At 41.6% G+C, this 21,929-nt stretch overlaps 1 protein-coding gene across 1 annotated transcript in view; it reads left to right on the forward strand.

The window, feature by feature from the left end:
- The window catches only part of megf10 (multiple EGF-like-domains 10), a 190,112-nt gene that overhangs the window by 58,293 nt on the left and 109,890 nt on the right, over positions 1 to 21,929 (forward strand). Inside the window, exon 5 of the mRNA XM_087995653.1 lies at positions 2,260 to 2,352. Coding sequence (XP_087851779.1) covers positions 2,260 to 2,352 — 93 coding nt within the window. The remainder of the gene's footprint in view (positions 1 to 2,259; positions 2,353 to 21,929) is intronic.

Below are 21,929 nucleotides of genomic sequence, written 5' to 3' on the forward strand. Positions count from 1 at the left end.
TAAAAACTGGTTGTGGTCCTCATCTATCCTGTTTTGTAATGCATTTAATTATCTTGTGTTGAAGATTAAAGTGAACATTATTCAGGCAAAAGATACTGATTGTGAAAGACAATGCAGCGAACTTCAAATGATAAAATATCATCTGTTGTCGATAATAAAACTGTTAGGCGATTTAGACTGTCGGGGCATGGCTTTGTTTTATCGTAGGATGCAAATTGAAGTCACATGGATGGGAGGTTTATTCTGCAATCAACCAAAGTAACATTGAGGTGAATGTTTCCAAGGATACCTTTCAGTCTTTTCTCAGCCGGAATAGTAGCAGTTTAAATTAAAAAAAACCCAAAGGACTGCAGATGCTGGAAATCAGAACCATAAACAGAAATTGCTGGGAAAGCTCAGCAGGTCTGGCAACATCTGTGGAAAGAAAGCAGGGTTAATGTTTCGGGTCCAGTGACCCATCTTCAGGACTGATTATAGCGAGTTAAAGTGTTGGGACACTATCACTGCACCACAACAGCTCCATCCATGAAAGAGAAGCTGAGTTGAAACAGCTGGCCTTGCCTGAAGTTGAGAAAGTATCTAAGTGAGGATTTAGTGGATGAGATTCAATGGTAGATTTCCCCTGCTGCTTTGCTACAGCTCATCTCAGTACAAAACAGCTACATGGAGGTAAATCCAACTTCTAAAGTCAAGTTATATAGAAAATCTGCTGAATGAATTCAAATACTCTTTAAGCTGCAATATTCATTTCAAAATGAATCCGTGATTATGAAGTTCTTGTATTTTGTAACGTTTTCTTTTTACATTTAAATACTTAAAAAGAATAGCATGATTATTTCAGCCATAATTTCATCGTCAGCTGAGTTTGGTGAGTGAGTTAATGCACCTGTATCTCAGCACAACAGTCAATTAAAATGCTTTGAAGCTGACCCCTAAGAATATATTATTTTTCAAAGATTCTGTTTGGAGTTCTGAAATCTTTAAGTGTTGAATTAAGCTTTGCAGTCTTTATTTCTAGTGAAGTTTTATTTCAACTTTTAAAGCATCATGCTAGTAATTAAATTTTTTTTTATAATGAGTTTCTAGCCGAGTTGTGTTTACCTGTTAAAAGTTGTCTTCTGTAAGTTATTTTTGTGAATTTTTTTCTTTTCTAGCAAGAATGAACAGCAAAATTTTCATTATGATGTAATAAAGTCATGAACTACCCTATTTTCCAACAGCTTTTTGTCCTTTGATTATTAAACATCATGAACAAAGAGCTGAAGGTGGCATTGTACTGTTGAAATAACATAATTTCCCCAGTGTCATTTGTGACTCAGTGTTCCATTCTCTCAGTCAGAAAGTTGTGGGGAACTCCAGAAGGTTAAGCACAAGCTCCAGGCTGACACCTCCTAGGAGTGTTGAATATCCAATGAGATGTTACACCAGGCCCTACCAATCCTTTCTGGAGGATGTTAAAGATCCCACAATACTTGTAGATCCCCATTCCAAAGAGCTGTGGCGACATCCATGTTGTCTAGCAAATCCTCACCTAGTATCTCACAAAATGCAAATTGTCTGATCAGTTATGTGGCTGTTGTGGAATCTTGCTGTGCCTAAATCAGCACTGTTTTTCACACAAAACAATAGAGACTATACAGTAGTCCCTGTGTACCCGCAGGGATATGTTCCAAGACTTTCTGCGGAAGCCTGAAACTGCAGATAATCACAAACTCATTTATTTAAATGGGAAATTTACTTTCCCGGCAGCCCCCGGTTCTTGCTTCCGGAACATTCCCTGTAATATGTTTGTGCCATGGTAAACCATGGGTAACTGAAACCACGGAAACCGGACCCATGGATATGGTGGTCGGCCTGTTTTTCCAACGTACTTAATTAGCTGCAATAAAGTATTTTGGAACTTCCTGAGGTCATGAAAATTACTGTGTAAATGAAGTTTATCTCTTTCCCTTTTTCTCTCTCTCCCTTTTTCTTTCTCCCTTTCTGCTCTCTTTGTATTCAAAAGTATAAATATTGTTAAGCAGATGTCACTGATTGGAGGTAGCAATTGAACTAGAATTTTGGGATGTAAATCTGTTAAACTGAGACCCTTTTCTGCTGAAAAGTAACTTACGGGAGGCCTCTGCCGTAGAAGTGATCTGAGGAACAGTAGGTGTTTTTGTGCAGTAAAGCACATCTGAACTAATCTGCTGCAGCTGTTATTACAAATTGTTCACTTTATATTTCTCTCTCCTTTTCCCCTTTGTCTCTCACAAACAGCTCACTGTGCTGAGAAATGTGTCCATGGAAGATGCATCGCCCCCAACACCTGTCAGTGTGAACCAGGCTGGGGAGGCCTAAATTGTTCTAGTGGTAAGATCTCACCTGCTTGTGTCCATCTTGTTTGTTTTCATTGCACACTCTGTTTGTTACTGCAGCCAGTTTTATCCGAAGTATTCCTCAATGCACAAAATAATCCTGATATTTATTTTTGAAATGTAGACATACTTAATAAAAAAAGAGTTTATAAATACTGGTTATAAGAATAGGGGCAGCACGGTGGCTCAGTGGTTAGCACTGCTGCCTCAGAGCGCCAGGGACTTGGGTTTGATTCCTGCCTCGGGTGACTGTCTGTGTCGAGTTTGCACATTCTCTCTGTGTCTGTGTGGGTTTCCTTTGGATGCTTTGGTTTTTGCCCGCAATCCAAAGATGTGCAGGATAGGTGAAATGGCAAGGCTGAATTGCCTACGGTGTTCAGGAATGTGTAGGTTAGGTGCATTAGTCAGGGGTAAATATAAGATAACAATGTAAGGGAATGGGTCTGGGTGGGTTACTCTTCAGAGGGTTGGACATGTTGGGCCGAAGGGCCTGTTCCCACACTGTAGGGATTCTGTGATTACTACAGAGACTGCTGTGAAGAACTAGCCATTACTCTGTCTTCAATCACATCCTTCTTTACTCTCTCACTGTCCTCATGTCATCTTCACAGTGGTTATTACATATAACCAAGCACTAATCCTTTCAGACCCATAATGTAACATTTTCCCCCAAGCTTTTTTCTGCTATTGTTGTATGCTTGTAGTAATTATATTTACTACAATCCCATCTTCCTGTTGGTCTTTATAAATTCTGATGATCTGGAGAATTCACTGTTCTCTGCAAACATGTTCTCTAAGGATGTGTAAAAAGTAGTAGTTGGTTAGGGAGAAGTAGTTGTTCTGGACTGTCTTCCTGATGTTCTGGAGTCTAAGGTTCTCTTCTGAACAGTAGGAAATTTCATCTTTTGTACTTCTTTCATGGAGGGCACGTCCCTGCTTTAGTAGGCACTTCTTTGTTGCAGTATCTTGAATCTTTGGACATTCCTTGTCTCTTCTTAGTGGTATTGGACTGTGACTTCAAACAGTGTGCTGGGAAATGGATGAGTAAGGAAATCTTAAATTCTTTCTCAAAATTGAATTTTGACTGTATTTTATATTTGATATTGAACCGTAATTTGACATTTAATATCTCAATTTCATCCAGGCTTAAATGGGGACATACAAGCTCCCAATTTGAGAATATTTAATATTAGTTAATTAAATAAACCATCTTAAATAATTGTTCTGTACTTGAGTCTGACCTAATGCAGTGTATTAACAGAAGCATTGCAGGAGTGAACAGAATGCGGGGGTCAACTGATCAAAACCAACCTATGTTAACTTCATTAACACTAGAAAGCAGTGTTTGTTAGTCTGATGTTTATAACTGTTTTTCTATCTCTGTGACTCAATTGGTCAGTTCATTCAGCTCTTACCTGAAAGGCTGCTGATTTGAGACCATAGAGGGATAACAGCTTCCTCCTACCAGTGTTTATTTTAGGTACTTTTGTGGGGTAGTAGTCATGTCTCTACCTCTAAGCAAGGAGTGCAGGATTCAAGTCCCACCTGCTGAAGAAACATCTCTGAACTGGTTGATTAGGAAATACCCCCAAAAAAAGAGGCCTCTCAGTCAGACACAGCCATGACAGGAAAAGAAGCTATTTGTTAAGGTGTATTCTACTCCTGAGGTTGAAATCATTTTTTATTTATTCATGGAATGAAGGCATCGCTAGTTGGGCCAGCATTTATTACACATCCTTAATTGCTCAGAAGGCAGTTAAGAGTCAACCACATTGCTGTGAGTCTAGAGTCACATGCCAGACCAGGTAGTTTGGCAGTTTCCTTCCCTAAAGGACATGAAAGCACCAGATGGGTTTTCGGACAATTGATTCATGGTCACCATGGTTATTTAGACTCTTGATTCCAGATTTTTATTGAATTCAAACTCCACCATCTGCCATAGTGGGATTTGAACCCAGAGCTCCATAACATTACTTTGTTCTCTGGATTAGATTTGGGAAGGGTTCCATTTGACTGGAAAATAGTGAATTTAACTCCTTTATTCAAAAAGGAAGAGAGATGGAAAACAGGAAACTAAAGACCAGCAAGCTTAACATCTGTCAGAAGATGCTAATGTGCTGAAGGTTCATAATAGAAGTATTATTATTTGAGAACTTTGGTTCTAAAATGGAGGAAACATAGCTTTTACTTTACAGTTTTATCACAGTCTGACTTTTATGTAACAAGGTCAGAAAGTAATTTTGAGCAATGAATTCAAACAGGAATTACACAATGCTGTCTAATTAAGCTAAATGACCAGAAAGCCACTTGGAGAGGTCATTGTTGACTGGAGACTTACCATCACAGAGACAGAGAGCGACAGAGATGGATCACACCGAGAGGAGGTCCATAACAGCAGAGATTACTATTATTAGATGTGATAATGCCACTAGGCTGTGGCCTCCCATTGTTGTAACTGGGGGTTAGATTAATAAAGCATAAGAAACAGAAAATAATTAGTTTAGTAAGTAATTAAACTGTTAAGTAGAACATGTTATTAAGGATGGCTGAAGAGGTGATATCTTACACTGCAGATGTAGGCCAACACATCTGCAGTAAGTGTTTGTGGTGTGAGGAGTTTTGGTTCGGAGTTTATGAGCTGAGCTATAGGCACTGTGATGCATCAAGAAAGGAGAAAGTTACCTGGATATCTTGTACTAGGAGGCAGTCACACGTGGCATCCCTGCCAGCACCGGAGCTTAGGCCTTTCTTTGGGCTGGCAAATTATTATGGAAAGTTCACACATAACCTGCCCACCATCCTGGCACTTTTGCATCACCTCTTAAACAAGGGTCAGCCTTGGAAGTGGTCATGAACCAAGCCATAGCTTTCAGGGAAGTAAAGAAACAACCTCTCCTCTGAGTTGTTGGCACACTCTGATCCCAAGTGATGTTTAGTATAGACATGCGAAGCCTCATGGTGTGGCGTCAGGGTGGTATTAGCTCACAGGTGGCCCAGTAGAGAGAAAAGCCCAACAGAATGTGCATCCAGGACTTTGGCTAATGCCGAGCATAAAAATGTCCAGAGAGAGGAGAAAGATTCGGCTGTCATATTTGGAGTTAGGAAGTTCCACCAATACCTTTACATACATAAATTTGTCCTAATAACATACCAAAAACCCCTGTCAGGTCTACATAAGGAAGACAAGAAGGTATTACCCATAGCTTCAGGCTGAATCCAGTGGTGGGATCTTATATTACGTGTGTATAATTAGAAGGTGGAACACAGTCCGGGAGGTCAAGTAGCCAATACAGATGCATTGAACCACCAATAGTACTGCCACTGGAAGAATTGGTAATGGTTTTAAATTTTCTCAACACACTTCCAGTTAAAGCTGACAATATCAGACTTTGGATGCAAAAAGATCCAGTCCAGGCAAAACTGAAACAGCTGGTGGTAATGGGGAATATCAAAGGGCTCTCACAACCAGAATTGAAATCTTTCTGAACCCGGAGAGATTAGATCCCAGTAGAGGATGGCATATTATTATGGGGAGTAGTGTGATTGTCCTGAACAAAGGTCACCGCCAGATTCTTGCTGAACTCCACCAGTATCATCGAGGGGTTCCAAATGAAAATGTTAGCGAGAGGTTACATCTGTTGGCCAAGATTGGATGTAGACATAGCTGTGTTGGTGGGGCAGTACCCAGAGTGCCAACAAGGACAAACATTACTGCCAGCAGCTCCCGCACATTCATGGGAATGGGCGAGTAAACCTTAGACTCGGTTACACTTTGACTATGCAGGTCCTCGCATGGGCTCAATGTTCTTAATCAGTGTGAACGACCACTCAAAATGGTTGGACGTGCACATTCATCTGTCAAATATGGGGACGACAATAGAAAAACTGTGCGCATATTTTACAATACGTAGACTCCCAGTGGTTTTGGTCACAGATAATGTGCCATCATTTACCAGCAGGTAATTTTGAGTATTTCCTATAATCGAATGGTATTCAACAATTTAGGACAACTCCTTACCATCCATCAACCAATGGTCTGGCAGAAAGAGCAGTCCAAACTTTGAAGGCAGGTTTGAAGAAACAGCCTACACTTTCACTAGCTACCAAACTGTCCTGGTTCCTATTTGATTGTAGGACCATCCCTCATGCAACTACAGGGATAGCTCCACCAGAGTTGGTAATGGAGAGAAGACTCCACACCAGGTTAAATCTGATCTTCCCAGACCTGAGGGGGGGACGGTGAAATGGGATTAGGAACCAGATACATGACTCTGCTAAGCGAGGGAGACAGTTTGTTACAGGGGATGGAATTTGAGATAGGCCTTAACTGGGTAAAAGGCATGGTCAACGTAAGGTTCTGTCCATTGGCGTACAAAGTTCAGGTAGGTGTGGTGGTCCGGAACAAGCACATGGATGATATGAAAGCTGCAAACTGGCAAACCATGCAGGAGCAAAATGACAGCCTTTCCAACTATTCCAGAACCCTTGAGTTCTCCTTCTCTGTCAAGCTTTGAAGACACCTCAGAATCTGGGATGGACAGTGCAGATTTCGCCATCTTGATGCCTTTGCCGTATGAAGAAGAAAATGAATTTCTTTTGGGTGCAAGAGATGAGCTATTGTGTGTTACAAGCTGCACCCATCAACACAGTTGGAGGAACCTAACCGAGTACTAAAATGCCCCAAGAGGAGCAACAAAAAAAGAACCGGCCTATGTCCTCAGAGGGGGAGGGTTATAATAATTGTGGTGGGGTCAGCCAGGTATACCTTATCAAATATGAGTTCCCTGACTGGGGCTGGAAGTCTGGAAGCCCTGGCTGATGGATATAATCAGTAGTGTCAGAGGTTCTGTTCACTCTGAAAACTGGCTCTGAGGAAGCTGGACTCTCCGTGTTTAAATAAAGGGTGACTTGATAATGGGATACTGGCCTCTGTGGAGTATTATCAGTTTCAAATATAAAGAAAAAGTATTTAATTGCACCAATTTGGATGGCATGTCAGTAGATTGGACAGAATACAAAAAAAAGACTGATAAAGTGGGAATAATTATGGGAGAAAGCTAGCCAGAAATGTAATAGTGGTAGGTAAGAATTTCTGGAGATATTTGCAGAATAAAAGATAATAAAGTGAGCATTGATCCAATCAAGAGTGATACTGTGGAATTAATAACATAAAATAAGAAAATGGCAGATGAGTTGAAGAAGTATTTTGCATTAGTCTTCACTGTCGAGGGTATCAGTAGCATCCCTGAAATAACGCAAAATTAGGAATGGGACGTTAAGGAGTAGTCAAAAGATAATTATAATCATCAGGGAAGTGGTACCGAGCAAATGTGGGAGCTGTGGGCTGACGATGCCAGGGTCCTGACAGACTTTATCTCCATATCTTAACAGAAATGGCTACCGATCGTTTTAATTTTCCAAGATTCTTTAGATTTGGGAAGGATTCCATTTGATTGGAAAATAACGAATGTAATTCCTTTATTCAGAAAAGATTGGAGGCAGAAAACATGAAACTATAGACCAGCTAGCTTAACAACTATCTTCAGATGTTAATGTGTTGAGGGTTCATAACATATTGTGATTATTTGAGATCTTGGGTTCTGAAATGGAGGAAATACTGTTTCTCTGTCAAATTTTGACTTTTTGTAAAAGAAAGGTTATGAAGTAATTTTGAGTAGTGAGTTCAAACAGCAATCATACAAAGTTGTCTAATTTAGGCCAAATGACTAGAAAGCCACATGGAGAGATCATTGCTTCCTTGGGATTTGCCATCAGAGACAGAGAGGGGCAGAAGCAGTTTGATACTGGGAGGAGGTCTATAATCTTTCAGCAGTCAGGGCTGGAGTAATCCTGAGAAAAAGGCTCCTAAAGCAGAAGGCTGTTGAGGTATCAGAGAGGAAGACATCCTACAAGGTAGTTGAATATGTGAGGTTAGGAAACCAGTGTTAACCATAAATATTCTGAGTTCATGACAGAGTTGGGATTAGGGTTTAAGGGGCTTGGGGAGACAGAGAGACTAAGTACAATATATGTGACAAATGGATTGTTAGACCACATCGAGAGGGCCTAGAATAAATAGAGGAGGAAGTTTTCCTCCACCAATGTAAATCTCCGCTTAGACCACATAGAGTCATAGAGAGGTACAGCACGGAAACAGACCCTTCGGTCCAACCTGTCCATGCTGACCCATTTGCCAGCGCTTGGACCACATCCTTCTAAACTCTTTCTATTCATATACCCATCCAACTACCTTTTAAATGTTGTAATTGTACCAGCCTCAACCACTTCCTCTGGCAGCTCATTCCATACACGAACTACCCTTTGCATGAAAATGTTAGGTCCCTTTTAAAGTTTTTCCCCTCTCACCCTAAACCTATGCCCTTTAGTTCTGGACTCCCCTAGCCCAGGGAACAGACCTTATCTATTCACCCTATCCTTGCCCCTCATTATTTCATAAACCTCTCTAAGGTCACCCCTCAGTGTCTGACGCTTCAGGGAAAACAGATCCTCCGACATCCTTGTAAATCTTTTCTGAACCCTTTCAAGTTTCACAACATCCTTCCGATAGGAGGGAGGACCAGAATTACATGCAATATTCCAACAGTGGCCTAATTAATGTCCTGTACAGCTGAAACATGACCTCCCAACACCTGTACTCAATACTCCGAGCCTCTGGCATCAGAACGAATACATTTAACCTTGGAACAAGTGCAGGGCAAATTGCCCAGAATGCTGCCAGGCCCTAAAAGTTAGATCATGAGGAGACATTACACAGTAGGGTTATATTCATTGGGATATACAATGTTCAACAGTGATTTGATTTGTTTTAAGATTAAAAAAAAAACAATTGACAGTTTAAATTTGACAAAAACTTACTTCCACTGGTGGGAGAAGCCTGGCACAAAGCTGTGTAATGTTAAAATCAGAATGGGCCATCTAGGCAAGGAATTAGGAAACAGTTTGTTGCATAAATCTCCTAAACCTACAATCTCTAACTCAGAGGTAAGAAAACTATCTGCTGAGCTACAGTTAGCATTATCAAATGTTGTACTTTGTTTCAAATGAACTGAATTGTGAGACTTTGCAAAAAAACTGTAACTGAGCAGCAATGTAGAGCTGGATAAAAGCAAATTACTGCAGATGCTGGAATCTGAAACCAAAAGGGAAATGCTGGAAAATCTCAGCAGGTCTGGCAGCATCTGTAAGGATGGAAAAAAGCTGACGTTTCGAGTCTAACTGACCCTTTGTCAAAGCAATGTAGAGCTCTTGCTGTTTGAGGTAAATAAGAACCCCCTCAACTTAATGTTGTTTCAGTAAATCTACCCACTGGCATTAAAATATTAAAGAACGAGTGACGAATGCTCTTTGGCATGTTCTTGTACACACTGTGGATGAGAGGCTCATTTTTGTAATCCTACAGCTCTTTAAATATAAACAATTTTTAGAAACACTGTTTGAGACTCCTCCTGAGCTGGGTGCATAGTTTCCAAGGCTATGTATTTTTTTGAATGTTAGTAAGCTCAAACATGGAAAATGAAGGACAGAGGCTTGTCTGTTCCTTCTCCAGCATGTTCCAGTTGGCTTGGTAATGCTAGGAAAATAGTAACATACCTTTGGCTCCATTTATTATATTGTCATTTTTCATTTCCATACTCTGAAATTATTGGCCAACAATATATTCCGTAAGAATTAATCTTGTCCTGAAAATTACCATTATTGAATACATAGAATTCTTCATGTGGTGATAGCAAAATATTTTAATCACTCTGTTTATACTAAAATGACACTAAATGCTTTTGCAGTTCAACCAAGATAACCTGAACATCAAGACAGGGGAATACATCTGTACCTCAAAGTAATGAATTAATTTCAGAAGTTCAAGTTTGTTTAGACCAGGAAAATATTAAAATATCAAAGTTTTATTAGTATTAATATCCAGAAATTCCATATACACAGCCTGATTTTATCATTCTCTGATGTATAATATTTATGAAACTTCACTCATGCTTTGGTGCTTTGTGGTTAGGTATTTGTCAGATAGAGTCAAGAGTGTGATGCTGGAAAAGCACAGCAGGTCGGGCAGCATCCGAGGAGCAGGAGATTGACATTTTGAGCATAAGCCCTTCATCAAGAATGAGGTTTGTGGGTCAGGGCAGAGAGATAAATGGGTGGGGGCGGGTCGGGTTGTGGGGAGTTAGCTGGGAAAGCGGAAGGTGGATGAAGGTGAGGGAGAAGGTGATAACTCAGAGGAGGCAGTGATAGACAGGTCCGGAGGACGGTGCCGAGTTGGAGGCTTGGGATAATGTGGGGGGATGGGAAATGAGGAAGCTGTTGAAATCCACATTCATCCTATGTGGTTGCAGGGTTCCAAGGCAGAATATGAGGTGTTTCTCCTCCAGGCGCCGGGTGGTAATGGTTTGGCGGTGGAGGAGGCCAGACATATCCTTGACGGAGTGGGAGGGGAGTTGAAGTGTTCAGCCACGGGGCGGTGGGGTTAGTGGGTGCAGATGTCCCAGAGATGTTCTCTGAAATGTCCGCAAGAAGATGTCCAGTCTCCCCGATGTAGGGGAGACCACACCCAGTGCAATGGATGCAGTAGATGACTTCGATCCGCCATTTATCTGGTAGAGCTCAGCTGAGAAACATGCTCACCCACTGAGTCAGAAGGTTGTGGGTCTAAGTCTCATTCCAGAGTCCTGAGCATAAAGTACTCCCAGCACTGCAGTACTGAGGGATTATTGCACAGCCAGAAGGTGCCATTTCTTTTAAAGGTATAAACTGAAATGCTTTCTCCCCTCGATGAGGTAAAATATCGAGGAGCAGGGAGGTTCTCACTAGTCTCTTCAACATTATTTATCTCTCAGACAATATCACTGAAAAACAGACTATCTGGTTATCAACCACCTGACGGTGCAGGTAGAACATTGCATCTGAAAGATTGCACCTTTAAAAGAGCAGCATTCCTTCTGTTCTCTCATCTACTCTTGCCTCATTGCCCTGATTATTTTACTTGCTTTTCCAGTATTTCTCCAGTTCGCCTGGGTAGTTCTGGGTGAGATGCTCTTTGGCTCTTGCAGAGATCGATGTTGCTTTTCTTCTTTAGATCCTCCTTAAAACCTAGAAAACTTTCCCCCTGCTTCCCATTGCCGCTAGTGTTAAAAGGGCTTCTTGATGTCAAGGGCAGTCACCCTCACTTCCCCTGTTGAATTGAACTCATTGTCTATGTCCGGCAGAACCCAAACTGGGTGACGTTGAACAGGTTATTGCTAAGCAACTGCTGCTTAACAGTTGACAACACATTCCATCACTTTTGATGATTGAGAATATACTGCGGCAGTAATTGGCCAAGTTTGATTTGTCCTTTACTGAACTGGACGGATAATGACTAGATAATCTGCTTTTGTAATCTTGATTGAGAGGTTGATTATTTGCCTGGATGCCAGAGATAACTTTCTGGCTCTTCTTTGAAATAATGTCATTTTTACACCTACAGGAACCGAACAAATTGGGCTTCAATTTAATTACTCATCTGAAAGCAGCATCTCTAACAACACAGTGCTTCTCCTGTACCTATGCACTCAGACTCTAGAATGGGACTTGAACCTAGTCCTTGTAGTTCAGAGATAAAACTGAGCTGAGGGTGTTTTCATGACTTACCATTCACAGCTTTGTGATTAGCTTTCCATCCTGTCAATAAACGTGAGGACTGAATGCCACAGGACACACACTGTATTGATCCATGACCAGCTGAGAGACAGCTCCTGTGTTTCTTACGTAAGATATCTGTTAAATATTCATTGAGACTGTATCATTGCTGGGTACACTTTGGTTCTCGTATTGATTTTATGTTAAAGCAGTTAATTAGAATGAAGGCATATGGTTATTACAGCGTTGAAATGCAAATAGAATTTAGTAAATCAAAGGTTCATTAAGTTTTTTAATGGCTTTTCTCAGCTGGTGAGAATGTGGCTACCACATGGAGTGTTTGGGTTAAATGATAAAGCAGTGATAAGTGGAGAAGGAATCACTTCCCGGGATGATTGAGGACCTGACCTTCTGGAAGATACAATCTATAGAGCTACAATAAAAAAGGAAAAACAGTAAGGAGCTTTCCATTCCCTGCAGAAATTATAAAAGGATGTTGAGAGAGGGCAATTAAAAAATTGGTTAACTTAAGTCGAGAGTGGAGCAGTAAGGCAGAATGGTTGGAAGACCTTTTGAGGAAGATTGTAAACTCATTGGGGAAAAAATGGTAAATTTCTTGAGATGTGAACGGCATTACACCATAACTGTAATATTTAAGATCCTAACAAACATATTGGAATCAAAATAAACCATTACATGGACTATGATCCATTGGATTTGGGGAAGGATTTCAAACTAGTGGGACCAGCTGAAAGAAGCAGAGAATATCAGTAAAAATTACATGCTTGATTATGAAAAAAACCCTCAGCTGGGTGAGCTGTAGATGCAGTGTATCAATTAATTGAGGATGTAATGGAAAGATGTTAGCTTGCTGTATGGATGAGAGATGATCAGCACAGCATTTGGTGACGCTAGATCAGGTATAATCAAACAGAGTATGAGACAAGGTTATCTAGTATTAATCACCATTGCTTTTTAACTTTATGTGAAAGGCATGAGAGAACAAGCACCACCTGATGCACAGAAAGATGTCAAAGTGGAAAGCTAATTGATGAAGGTGATGGGATTGCTGATGACCAGGTCTTAATGGTTAGCTCAACAGATCTACAGCTGCTATGGATAAAGTGAATGAAGTGACAAAGATTGTGAAATGAAAGTTGTTGTGAAAGAAGTAAAAAGAATCAAAGCAATAATGGTGGGAAAGTAGAGGTCAAGATCAATAGTCAACAGCTGGAAACACACGGAAGAATCTTGTAAACATGGATACTGCCATAAAGAAATCAGAGCTAGAAATATTGGTCAGTGCAAGAAGGAGTAGACAGCTGAAGACTGATTTCAGCGTCTTATAGTTTGGGACTGAAAGATGGACCTGGAGGAAATTTGAGATCCAAAGATTGGAAAGTTGTGAGATGTGGTGCTCAAGGAGGCTGGAATACGTCAGCGAGAGAGAACACAAAATCATTGATCAAGGTGTCAGGTTGATGTAGGAGGAAGGATTGATGGTGACTATCATCAAGAAAAGATTGGATTACCCATATTCTGAGGCATGAAATGTTGCTGAAGGAACTGATTACAAGAAGATTTGAGGATTGTAGACAGAGAAGGGAAAGGAGAGTGACTACCTTGGACAACTCCATTAAGATTAAATGGAACAGTACAGAGGCCAATGTCAGATTCGGAGTGGAGCCCAGAATGTACATACTAAGTAGCTGGAAGCTGGGTGTCCAACTTGACAGCCAAAACTCTCAATGGTCCTCCCAGTGAAGATACCACTCCATTAGTGGCAGATACACAATCCTAAACTGGAAGTGCAAGGAAGCTATAGTTTTACATGGAAAGAGGATTTAGGGTCTTGCACCATGCTAAGGATGAAAGTAAAAGATCATGTGTGGCTTCCAATAATTTCACATTTCCAACATGCTGAGTATTTTGCTTTCCAGTTGATATTTAGGTGTTCCAAGAATGGTCTTGTTCTGTTGCTATAATTTGCAATTATAAATAATTTAGTTTGTAAATTGTGGCAATTGATTAAATTTTGGCAGTGGTACTGGACGTAAATTCAATTGGTTAGACTGTTACCTTGTTTTCAAGCAAGATGGCAGTTAAGTGGAGACCAAAACTCCAGAAGGAATAGGAATAAGAGTAGGAGGTTTGGCTCCCTGACATTCCTCATGGTGGGTGAAGGGTTTTTGCCCAAAACAACGATTTTCCTGCTCCTTGGATGCTGCCCGAACTGCTGTGCTTTTCCAGCACCACTCTAATCTAAACTCTGGTTTCCAGTATCTGCAGTCCTCACTTTTGCCTCTTCTTAGTTTGCAAGGTTAGGGAGGGGCAAAGGTGGAGACTCTGATTTTACTATGTCTTGAGTATTGACCCAGTCTTTCTATTTTTGAAGCTGGCTCCTATCTGTACTTCATTCACTTTTAAACCTGCTTTTCATTTTCAGGAGAATCCTCCCAGTGATAATGAGCTTCAAGTTGTGAAGACAGATTGGAGAAGTATGGAGGGTTTTCCTTGGAGAAAAGACGGTTGTTAGGAGATTTGATTAAGATATTCAAAATCTTGAGATAAGGAGCAACCATTCCCCACTGATGAAACAATCAAGAGCCAGACTTCATAGATTGACATTATTTGGCAAAAGAAACTAAAGCAATATGAGAATAGCAAGTGGTTAAGGTCTGGAATGCAATGCCAGAGAACGTTGTGGAGGCAGGTTCAATCGAGGTAGTCAGCAGGGAGTTGGACTATTACCTGAAAAAGAAGAATTAGATTAGATTAGATTAGATTAGATTATTTACAGTGTGGAAACAGGCCCTTCGGCCCAACAAGTCCACACCGACCCGCCGAAGCACAACCCACCCAGACCCATTCCCCTACATTTACCCCTGCACCTAACACTACGGGCAATTTGGCATGGCCAATTCACCTGACCTGCACATATTTGGACTGTGGGAGGAAACCGGAGCACCCGGAGGAAACCCACGCAGACACGGGGAGAATGTGCAAACTCCACACAGTCAGTCACCTGAGGCGGGAATATGTAGAGATAATGAGGGAAGACCATTTATTGGAATTGAGTGAGTTGCTCCTATGGAGAGCCAATGCAGACATAGCATCCCTACAGTGTGGAAACAGGCCAAACAGTCCATCAAGTCCACAATGACCCTCCAACGATCATCCCACCCAGACCCACATCTCTACTCTATCCCTGTAACCCTGCATTTCCCATTGTCAATCCACTTAACCTACATACCTGGAGGAAGCCCTTGCAGACACAGGGGCTCCACAGAGACAGTTACCCAAGGGTGTAATCAAAACCAGGTCGCTGTTGCTGTAAGGCAGCTGTTCTAACCATTGAGCCACCATGCTGCCCACTGTGGCCAAATGACCCTCTTCTGCACTGTAACAATTCTGTGATTCTCTGACTTCATACTCAACTGACAAGTTTTCAGTAATTTCCATACTTTTTCACTTTTTCCTTTGGACAACCATTGCTCCACACATTTCATGCGCCCATCTTGGCTGAGATGATCCTGCACCTTTTGAAAAGTGTTATTCCACCAGTAACTCTGTTTATTTTTCTCTTTCTCTCCATTTTCCTGTTTCCTGATCCTATTAGTATTCACAATTTTCAGTTCTGAATTCATTCTGAACGTCCATTATCTGCTCCCTCCAGAAGTACTGAATTGGAAGGGGACTAAAATACTGCAGGGAGATTTGCTAGAGCTGCTCAGGAGGATTTAAACCAATGAGGTGGCCAGGGGGGATCCGAGGGAGATAGTGATGAAAGAGATCAACCTGAGACTGGTACAGTTGAGAAAAGGAGCAAACAGTCAGGGCAGGAAGAAACAAAGTAGAGAACAAGGTAGGTCTGATAAATAAACTGCATTAACTTCAATGCATGAGGCCTATCAGGGAAGGCAGATGAACTCAGGGCATGGTTAGGAACATGGGACTGGGATATCAATCGCAATTACAGAAACAGGGCTCACGGATGGGCAAGACTGGCAGCTTAATGTTCCAGGATACAAATGCTATAGGAAAGATGGGGGTGGGGTTGGGTGCAAGAAAGGAGGGGAAAGTAGCATTTTTGATAAGAGATAGCATTACAGCGGTACTTAGAGAGGATATTCCTGGGAATACATCCAGGGAGGTTATTTGGGTGGAACTGAGAAATAAGAAAGGGGTGATCACCTTTTTGAGATTGTATTATAGACCCCCTAATAGTTAGCCGGAAATTGAGAAATAAATTTGTCAGGAGATTTAAGTTATCTGTAAGAATAATAGGGTAGTTATGGTAGGGGATTTTAACTTTCCAAACATAGACTGGGACAGCCATAATGTTAAGGGTTTAGATGGAGAGGAATTTGTTAAGTGTGTACAAGAAAACTTTCTGATTCAGTATGTAGATATACCTACTACAGAAGGTGCAAAACTTGACCAACTCTTGGAAAATAAGGTGGGGCAGGTGACTGAGCTATCAGTGGGGGAGCAGTTTGGGGCCAGCGACCATAATTCCATTAGTTTTAAAATAGTGATGGAAAAGTATACGCTGGATCTAAAAGTTGAAGTTCTAAATTGGAGGAAGACTAACTTTGACAACATTAGGCAAGAACTTTCAAAAGCTGATTGGGGGCAGATGTTCGGTAAAGGGATGGCTGGAAAATGGGAAGCCTTCAGAAACGAGATAATGAGAGTCCAGAGATAGGATATTCCTGTTAGGGTGAAAGAAAAGGCTGGCAGGTGTGGGGAATTCTGGATGACTAAAGAAATTGGGGGTTTGTTTAAGAAAAACAAGGAAGTATATGTCAGGTATAGACAGGATAGATCGAGTGAATCCTTAGAAGAGTATAAAGGCGGTGGGAGTATAATTAAGAGGGAAATCAGGAGAGCAAAAAGGTGACATGAGATAGCTTTGCCAAATAGGGTTAAGGAAAGTTCAAAGGGCTTTTATAAATACATTAAAGACAAAAAGGTACATAGGGAGAGAATAGGACCCATCACAGATCAACAAGGCAACCTTTGTGTGGAGCCACAGGAGATGGGGAAGATACTAAATTAGTATTTTGCATCAGTATTTACTGTGGAGAAAATATGGAAGATCTAGGGAAATAGATGGTGACATCTTGAAAAATGTCCATATTACAGAGGAGGAAGTGCTGGATGTCTTGAAATTCATAAAAAGTGGATAAATCCCCAGAACCTGATCAGTTGTACCCTTGAACTCTGTGGGAAGCTAGGGAAGTGATTTCTGGGCCTCTTGCTGAGATATTTGTATCATCGATACTCACAGGTAAGGTGCTGGAAGACTGGAGGTTGGCTAATGTGGTACCACTATTTAAGAAAGGACAAGTCAGGAAATTATAAACCAGTGAGCCTGATGAAAGTGGTGGGCAAATTGTTGGAGGGAATCCTGAGGGACAGGATTTACACATATTTGGAAAGGCAAGGACTGGTTAGGGATAGTCGACATGGCTTTGTGCATGGGAAATCATGTCTCACAAACTTGATTGAGTTTTTTGAAGAAGTAACAAAGAGGATTGATGAGGGCTGAGCAGTGGATGTGATCTATATGGACTTCAGTAAGGTGTTCGACAAGGTTCCCCATGGGAGACTGGTTAGCAAGGTTAGATCTCATGGAATACAGGTAGAACTCGCCATTTGGAAACAGAACTAGCTCGAAAGTAGAAAACAGAGGGTGGTAGTGGAAGGTTGCTTCTCAGTACACGTAGTGAAGGAGGCCTGTGACCAGCAGTTTGCCACAAGGGTCCACTACCTTTCGTCATTTATATCAATGATTTCAATGTGAACACAGGAGGTATAGTTAGTAAGTTTGCAGATGACACCAAAATTGGAGGTGTAGTGGACAGCAAAGAAGGTTACCTCAGAGTACTACGTGATATTTATTAAATGGGCCAATGGGCTGGGGAGTGGCAGATGGAGTTTAATTTAGGTAAATGTGAGGTACGGCATTTTGGAAAAGCAAATCAGAGTCGGACTTATATACTTAATGGTAAGGTCTGAGGGAGTCTTGCTGAACAAAGACACCTTGGAGTGCAGGTTCATAGTTCCTTCAAAGTAGTGTCACAGGTAGATAGGGTAATGAAGAAGGCATTTGATAAGCTTTCCGTTATTGTTTAAAGTATTGTGTACAGGAGTTGGGAGGACATATTGCGGCTGTACAGGACGTTGGTTAGGTCACTTTTGGAATATTGCGTGCAATTCTGGATTCATTACAATAAGAAGGAAATTGTGAAACTTGAAATGGTTCAGTAAAGTTTTAGAAGGATGTTGCCAGGTTTGGAGGATTTGAGCTATAGGGAGAGGCTGAACAGGTTGGGGCGTTGGATGCTGAGGGGTGACCTTATTGAGGTTTATAAAATCATGAGGGGCATGGATAGAATAAATAGAGAAAGTCTTTTCCCTGGGGTAGGGAAATCCAGAACTAGAGGGCATATGTTTCATGCAGAGGGTGATGCGTATATGGAATGAGCTGCCAGAGGAAGAGGTGGAGGCTGGTACAACTGCTACATTTAAAAGGCATCTGGATGGGTATATGAATAGGAAGGGTTTAGATGGATATGGGCCAAGTGCTGGAAAATGGGACTAGATTACATTAGGATATGTGGTCGGCATGGATGAGTTGGACTGAAGGGTCTGTTTGCGTGCTGTACATCTCTATGGAGCAAGAGGTCATTGTCCACATTGGAACCAACGATCTAGGAAGGGAAAAGGTTGAGATTCTGAAGGGAGATTACAGAGAATTAGGCAGAAATTTAAAAAGGAGATCCTCAAGGGTAGTAATATCTGGATTACTCCCAGTGCTACGAGCTAGTGAGGAATAGGAGGATAGAGCAGATGAATGCATGGCTGAGCAGCTGGTGTATGGGAGAAGGATTCACATTTTTGGATCATTGGAATCTCTTTTGGGGTAGAAGTGAACTGTACAAGAAGGACAGATTGCACCTAAATTGGAAGTGGACTAACATACTAGCAGGGAAATTTGCTAGAACTGCTTGAGAGGATTTAAACTAGTAAGGTGGGGGGATGGGACCCAGGGAGATAGTGAAGAAAGAGATCGATCTGAGACGGGTACAGCTGAGAACAGAAGTGAGTCAAACAGTCAGGGCAGGCAGGGACAAGGTAGGACTAATAAATTAAACTGCATTTATTTCAATGCAAGGGGCCTATCAGGGAAGGCAGATGAACTCAGGGCATGGTTAGGAACATGGGACTAGGATATCATAGCAATTACAGAAACATGGCTCAAGGATGGGCAGGATTGGCAGCTTAATGTTCCAGGATACAAATGCTATAGGAAGGATAGAAAGGGAGGCAAGAGAGGAGGGGGAGTGGCATTTTTGATAAGGGATAGCATTACAGCTGTGCTGAGGGAGAATATTCCTGGAAATACATCCAGGGAGGTTATTTGGGTGGAACTGAGAAATAAAAAAGAGATGATCACCTTATTGGGATTGTATTATAGACCCCCTAATAGTCAGAGGGAAATTGAGAAACAAACTTGTAAGGAGATCTCAGCTATCTGTAAGAATAATAGGGTAGTTATGGTAGGGGATTTTAACTTTCCAAACATCGACTGGGACTGCCATAGTGTTAAAGGTTTAGATGTAGATAAATTTCTTAAGTGTGTACAAGACAATTTTCTGATTCATTATGTGGATGTACCTACTAGAGAAGGTGCAAAACTTGACATACTCTTGGGAAATAAGGCAGGGCAGGTGACTGAGCTGTCAGTGGGGGAGCACTGTGGGGCCGCGACCATAGTTCTATTTATTTTAAAATAGTGATGGAACAGGATAGACCAGATCTAAAAGTTGAAGTTCTAAATTGGAGAAAGGTCAATTTTGATGGTATTAGGCAAGAACTTTCGAAGCTGATTGGAGGCAGATGTTCGCAGGTAAAGGAACGGCTGGAAAATGGGAAGTCTTCAGAAATGAGATACCAAGAATCCAGAGAAAATATATTCCTGTCAGGGTAAAAGGGAAGGCTGGTAGGCATAGGGAATGCTAGATGGCTAAAGAAATTGAGGGTTTGGTTAAGAAAAAGAAGGAAGCATATGTCAGGTATAGACAGGATAGATCGAGTGAATCCTTAGAAGAATAGAAAGGAAGTAGGAGTATACTTAAGAGGGAAATCAGGAGGGCAAAAAGGGGACATGAGATAGCATTGGGAAATAGAATTAAGGAGAATCCAAAGAGTTTTTACAAATATATTAAGTACAAAAGGGTAACTAGGGAGAGAATAGTGCCCTTCAAAGATCAGCAAGGCAACCTTTGTGTGGAGCCACAGAAAATGGGGGAGATACTAAATGAGTATTTTGCATCAGTATTTACTGAGGAAAAGGATATGGAAGATATAGACTGTAGGGAAATAGATGGTGACATCTTGCAAAATGTCCAGATTACAGAGGAGGAAGTGCTGGATATCATGAAATGGTTAAAGGTGGATAAATCCCCAGGGCCTGATCAAGTGTACCCCAGAACTCTGTGGGAAGCTAGAGAAGTGATTGCTGGGCCTCTTGCCGAGATATTTGTATCATCAATAGTCACAGGTGAGGTGCCGGAAGACTGGAGGTTGGCAAACGTGGGGCCACTGTTTAAGAAGGGCGGTAAAGACAAGCTGGGAAACCATAGACCAGTGAGCCTGACGTCGGTGGTGGGCAAGTTGTTGGAGGGAATCCAGAGGGACAGGATGTACATGTATTTGGAAAGGCAAGGACTGATTCGGGATAGTCAACATGGCTTTGTGTGTGGGAAATCATGTCTCACAAACTTGATTGAGATTTTTGAAGAAGTAACAAAGAAGATTGATGAGGCCAGAGCAGTAGATGTGAGCTATATGGACTTCAGTAAGGCATTCGACAAGGTTCCCCATGGGAGACTGATTAGAAAGGTTAGATCTCATGGAATAAAGGGAGAACTAGCCATTTGGATACAGAACTAGCTCAAAAGTAGAAGACAGAGGGTGGTGGAGGGTTGTTGTTCAGACTGGAGGCCTGTGACCAGTGGAGTGCTGGGACTTCTACTTTTTGTCATTTACATAAATGATTTGGATGTGAGCATAAGTGGTACAGTTAGTAAGTTTGCAGATGACACCAAAATTGGAGGTGTGGTGGATAGCGAAGAGTGTTACCTCAGATTACAACAAGATCTGGACCAGATGGGCCAATGGGCTGAGAAGTGGCAGATGGAGTTTAATTCAGATAAATGTGAGGTGCTGCATTTTGGGAAAGCAAATCTTAGCAGGACGTATACACTTAATGGTAAAGTCCTAGGGAGTGTTGCTGAACAAAGAGACCTTGGAGTGCAGGTTCATAGCTCCTTGAAAGTGGAGTCGCAGGTAGATAGGATAGTGAAGAAGACGTTTGGTATGCTTTCCTTTATTGGTCAGAGTATTGAGTACAGGAGTTGGGAGGTCATGTTGCAGCCATACAGGACATTGGTTAGGCCACTGTTGGAACATTGTGTGCAATTCTGGTCTCCTTCCTATCGGAAAGATGTTGTGAAACTTGAAAGGGTTCAGAAAAGATTTACAAGGATGTTGCTAGGGTTGAAGGATTTGAGCTATAGGGAGATGCTGAACAGGCTGGGTCTTTTTTCCCTGGAGCACCGGAAGCTGAGGGGTGACCTTATAGAGGTTTACAAAATTATGAGGGGCATGGATAGGATAAATGGACAAAGTCTTTTCCCTGGGATTGGGGAGTCCAGAACTAGAGGGCACACATTTCGGGTGAGAGGGGAAAGATATAAAAGAGACGTAAGGGGCAACTTTTTCACGCAGAGGGTTGTATGCGTATGGAATGAGCTGCCAGAGGATGTGGTGGAGGCTGGTACAATTGCAACATTTAAGAGGCATTTGGATGGGTATATGAATAGGAAGGGTTTCGAGGGATACGGGCCGGGTGCT

Source organism: Chiloscyllium plagiosum, unplaced genomic scaffold (assembly GCF_037043375.1).
Source record: "Chiloscyllium plagiosum isolate Xiang-an unplaced genomic scaffold, Cpla_swu_hap1 HiC_scaffold_2, whole genome shotgun sequence".
Taxonomy (NCBI): domain Eukaryota; kingdom Metazoa; phylum Chordata; class Chondrichthyes; order Orectolobiformes; family Hemiscylliidae; genus Chiloscyllium; species Chiloscyllium plagiosum.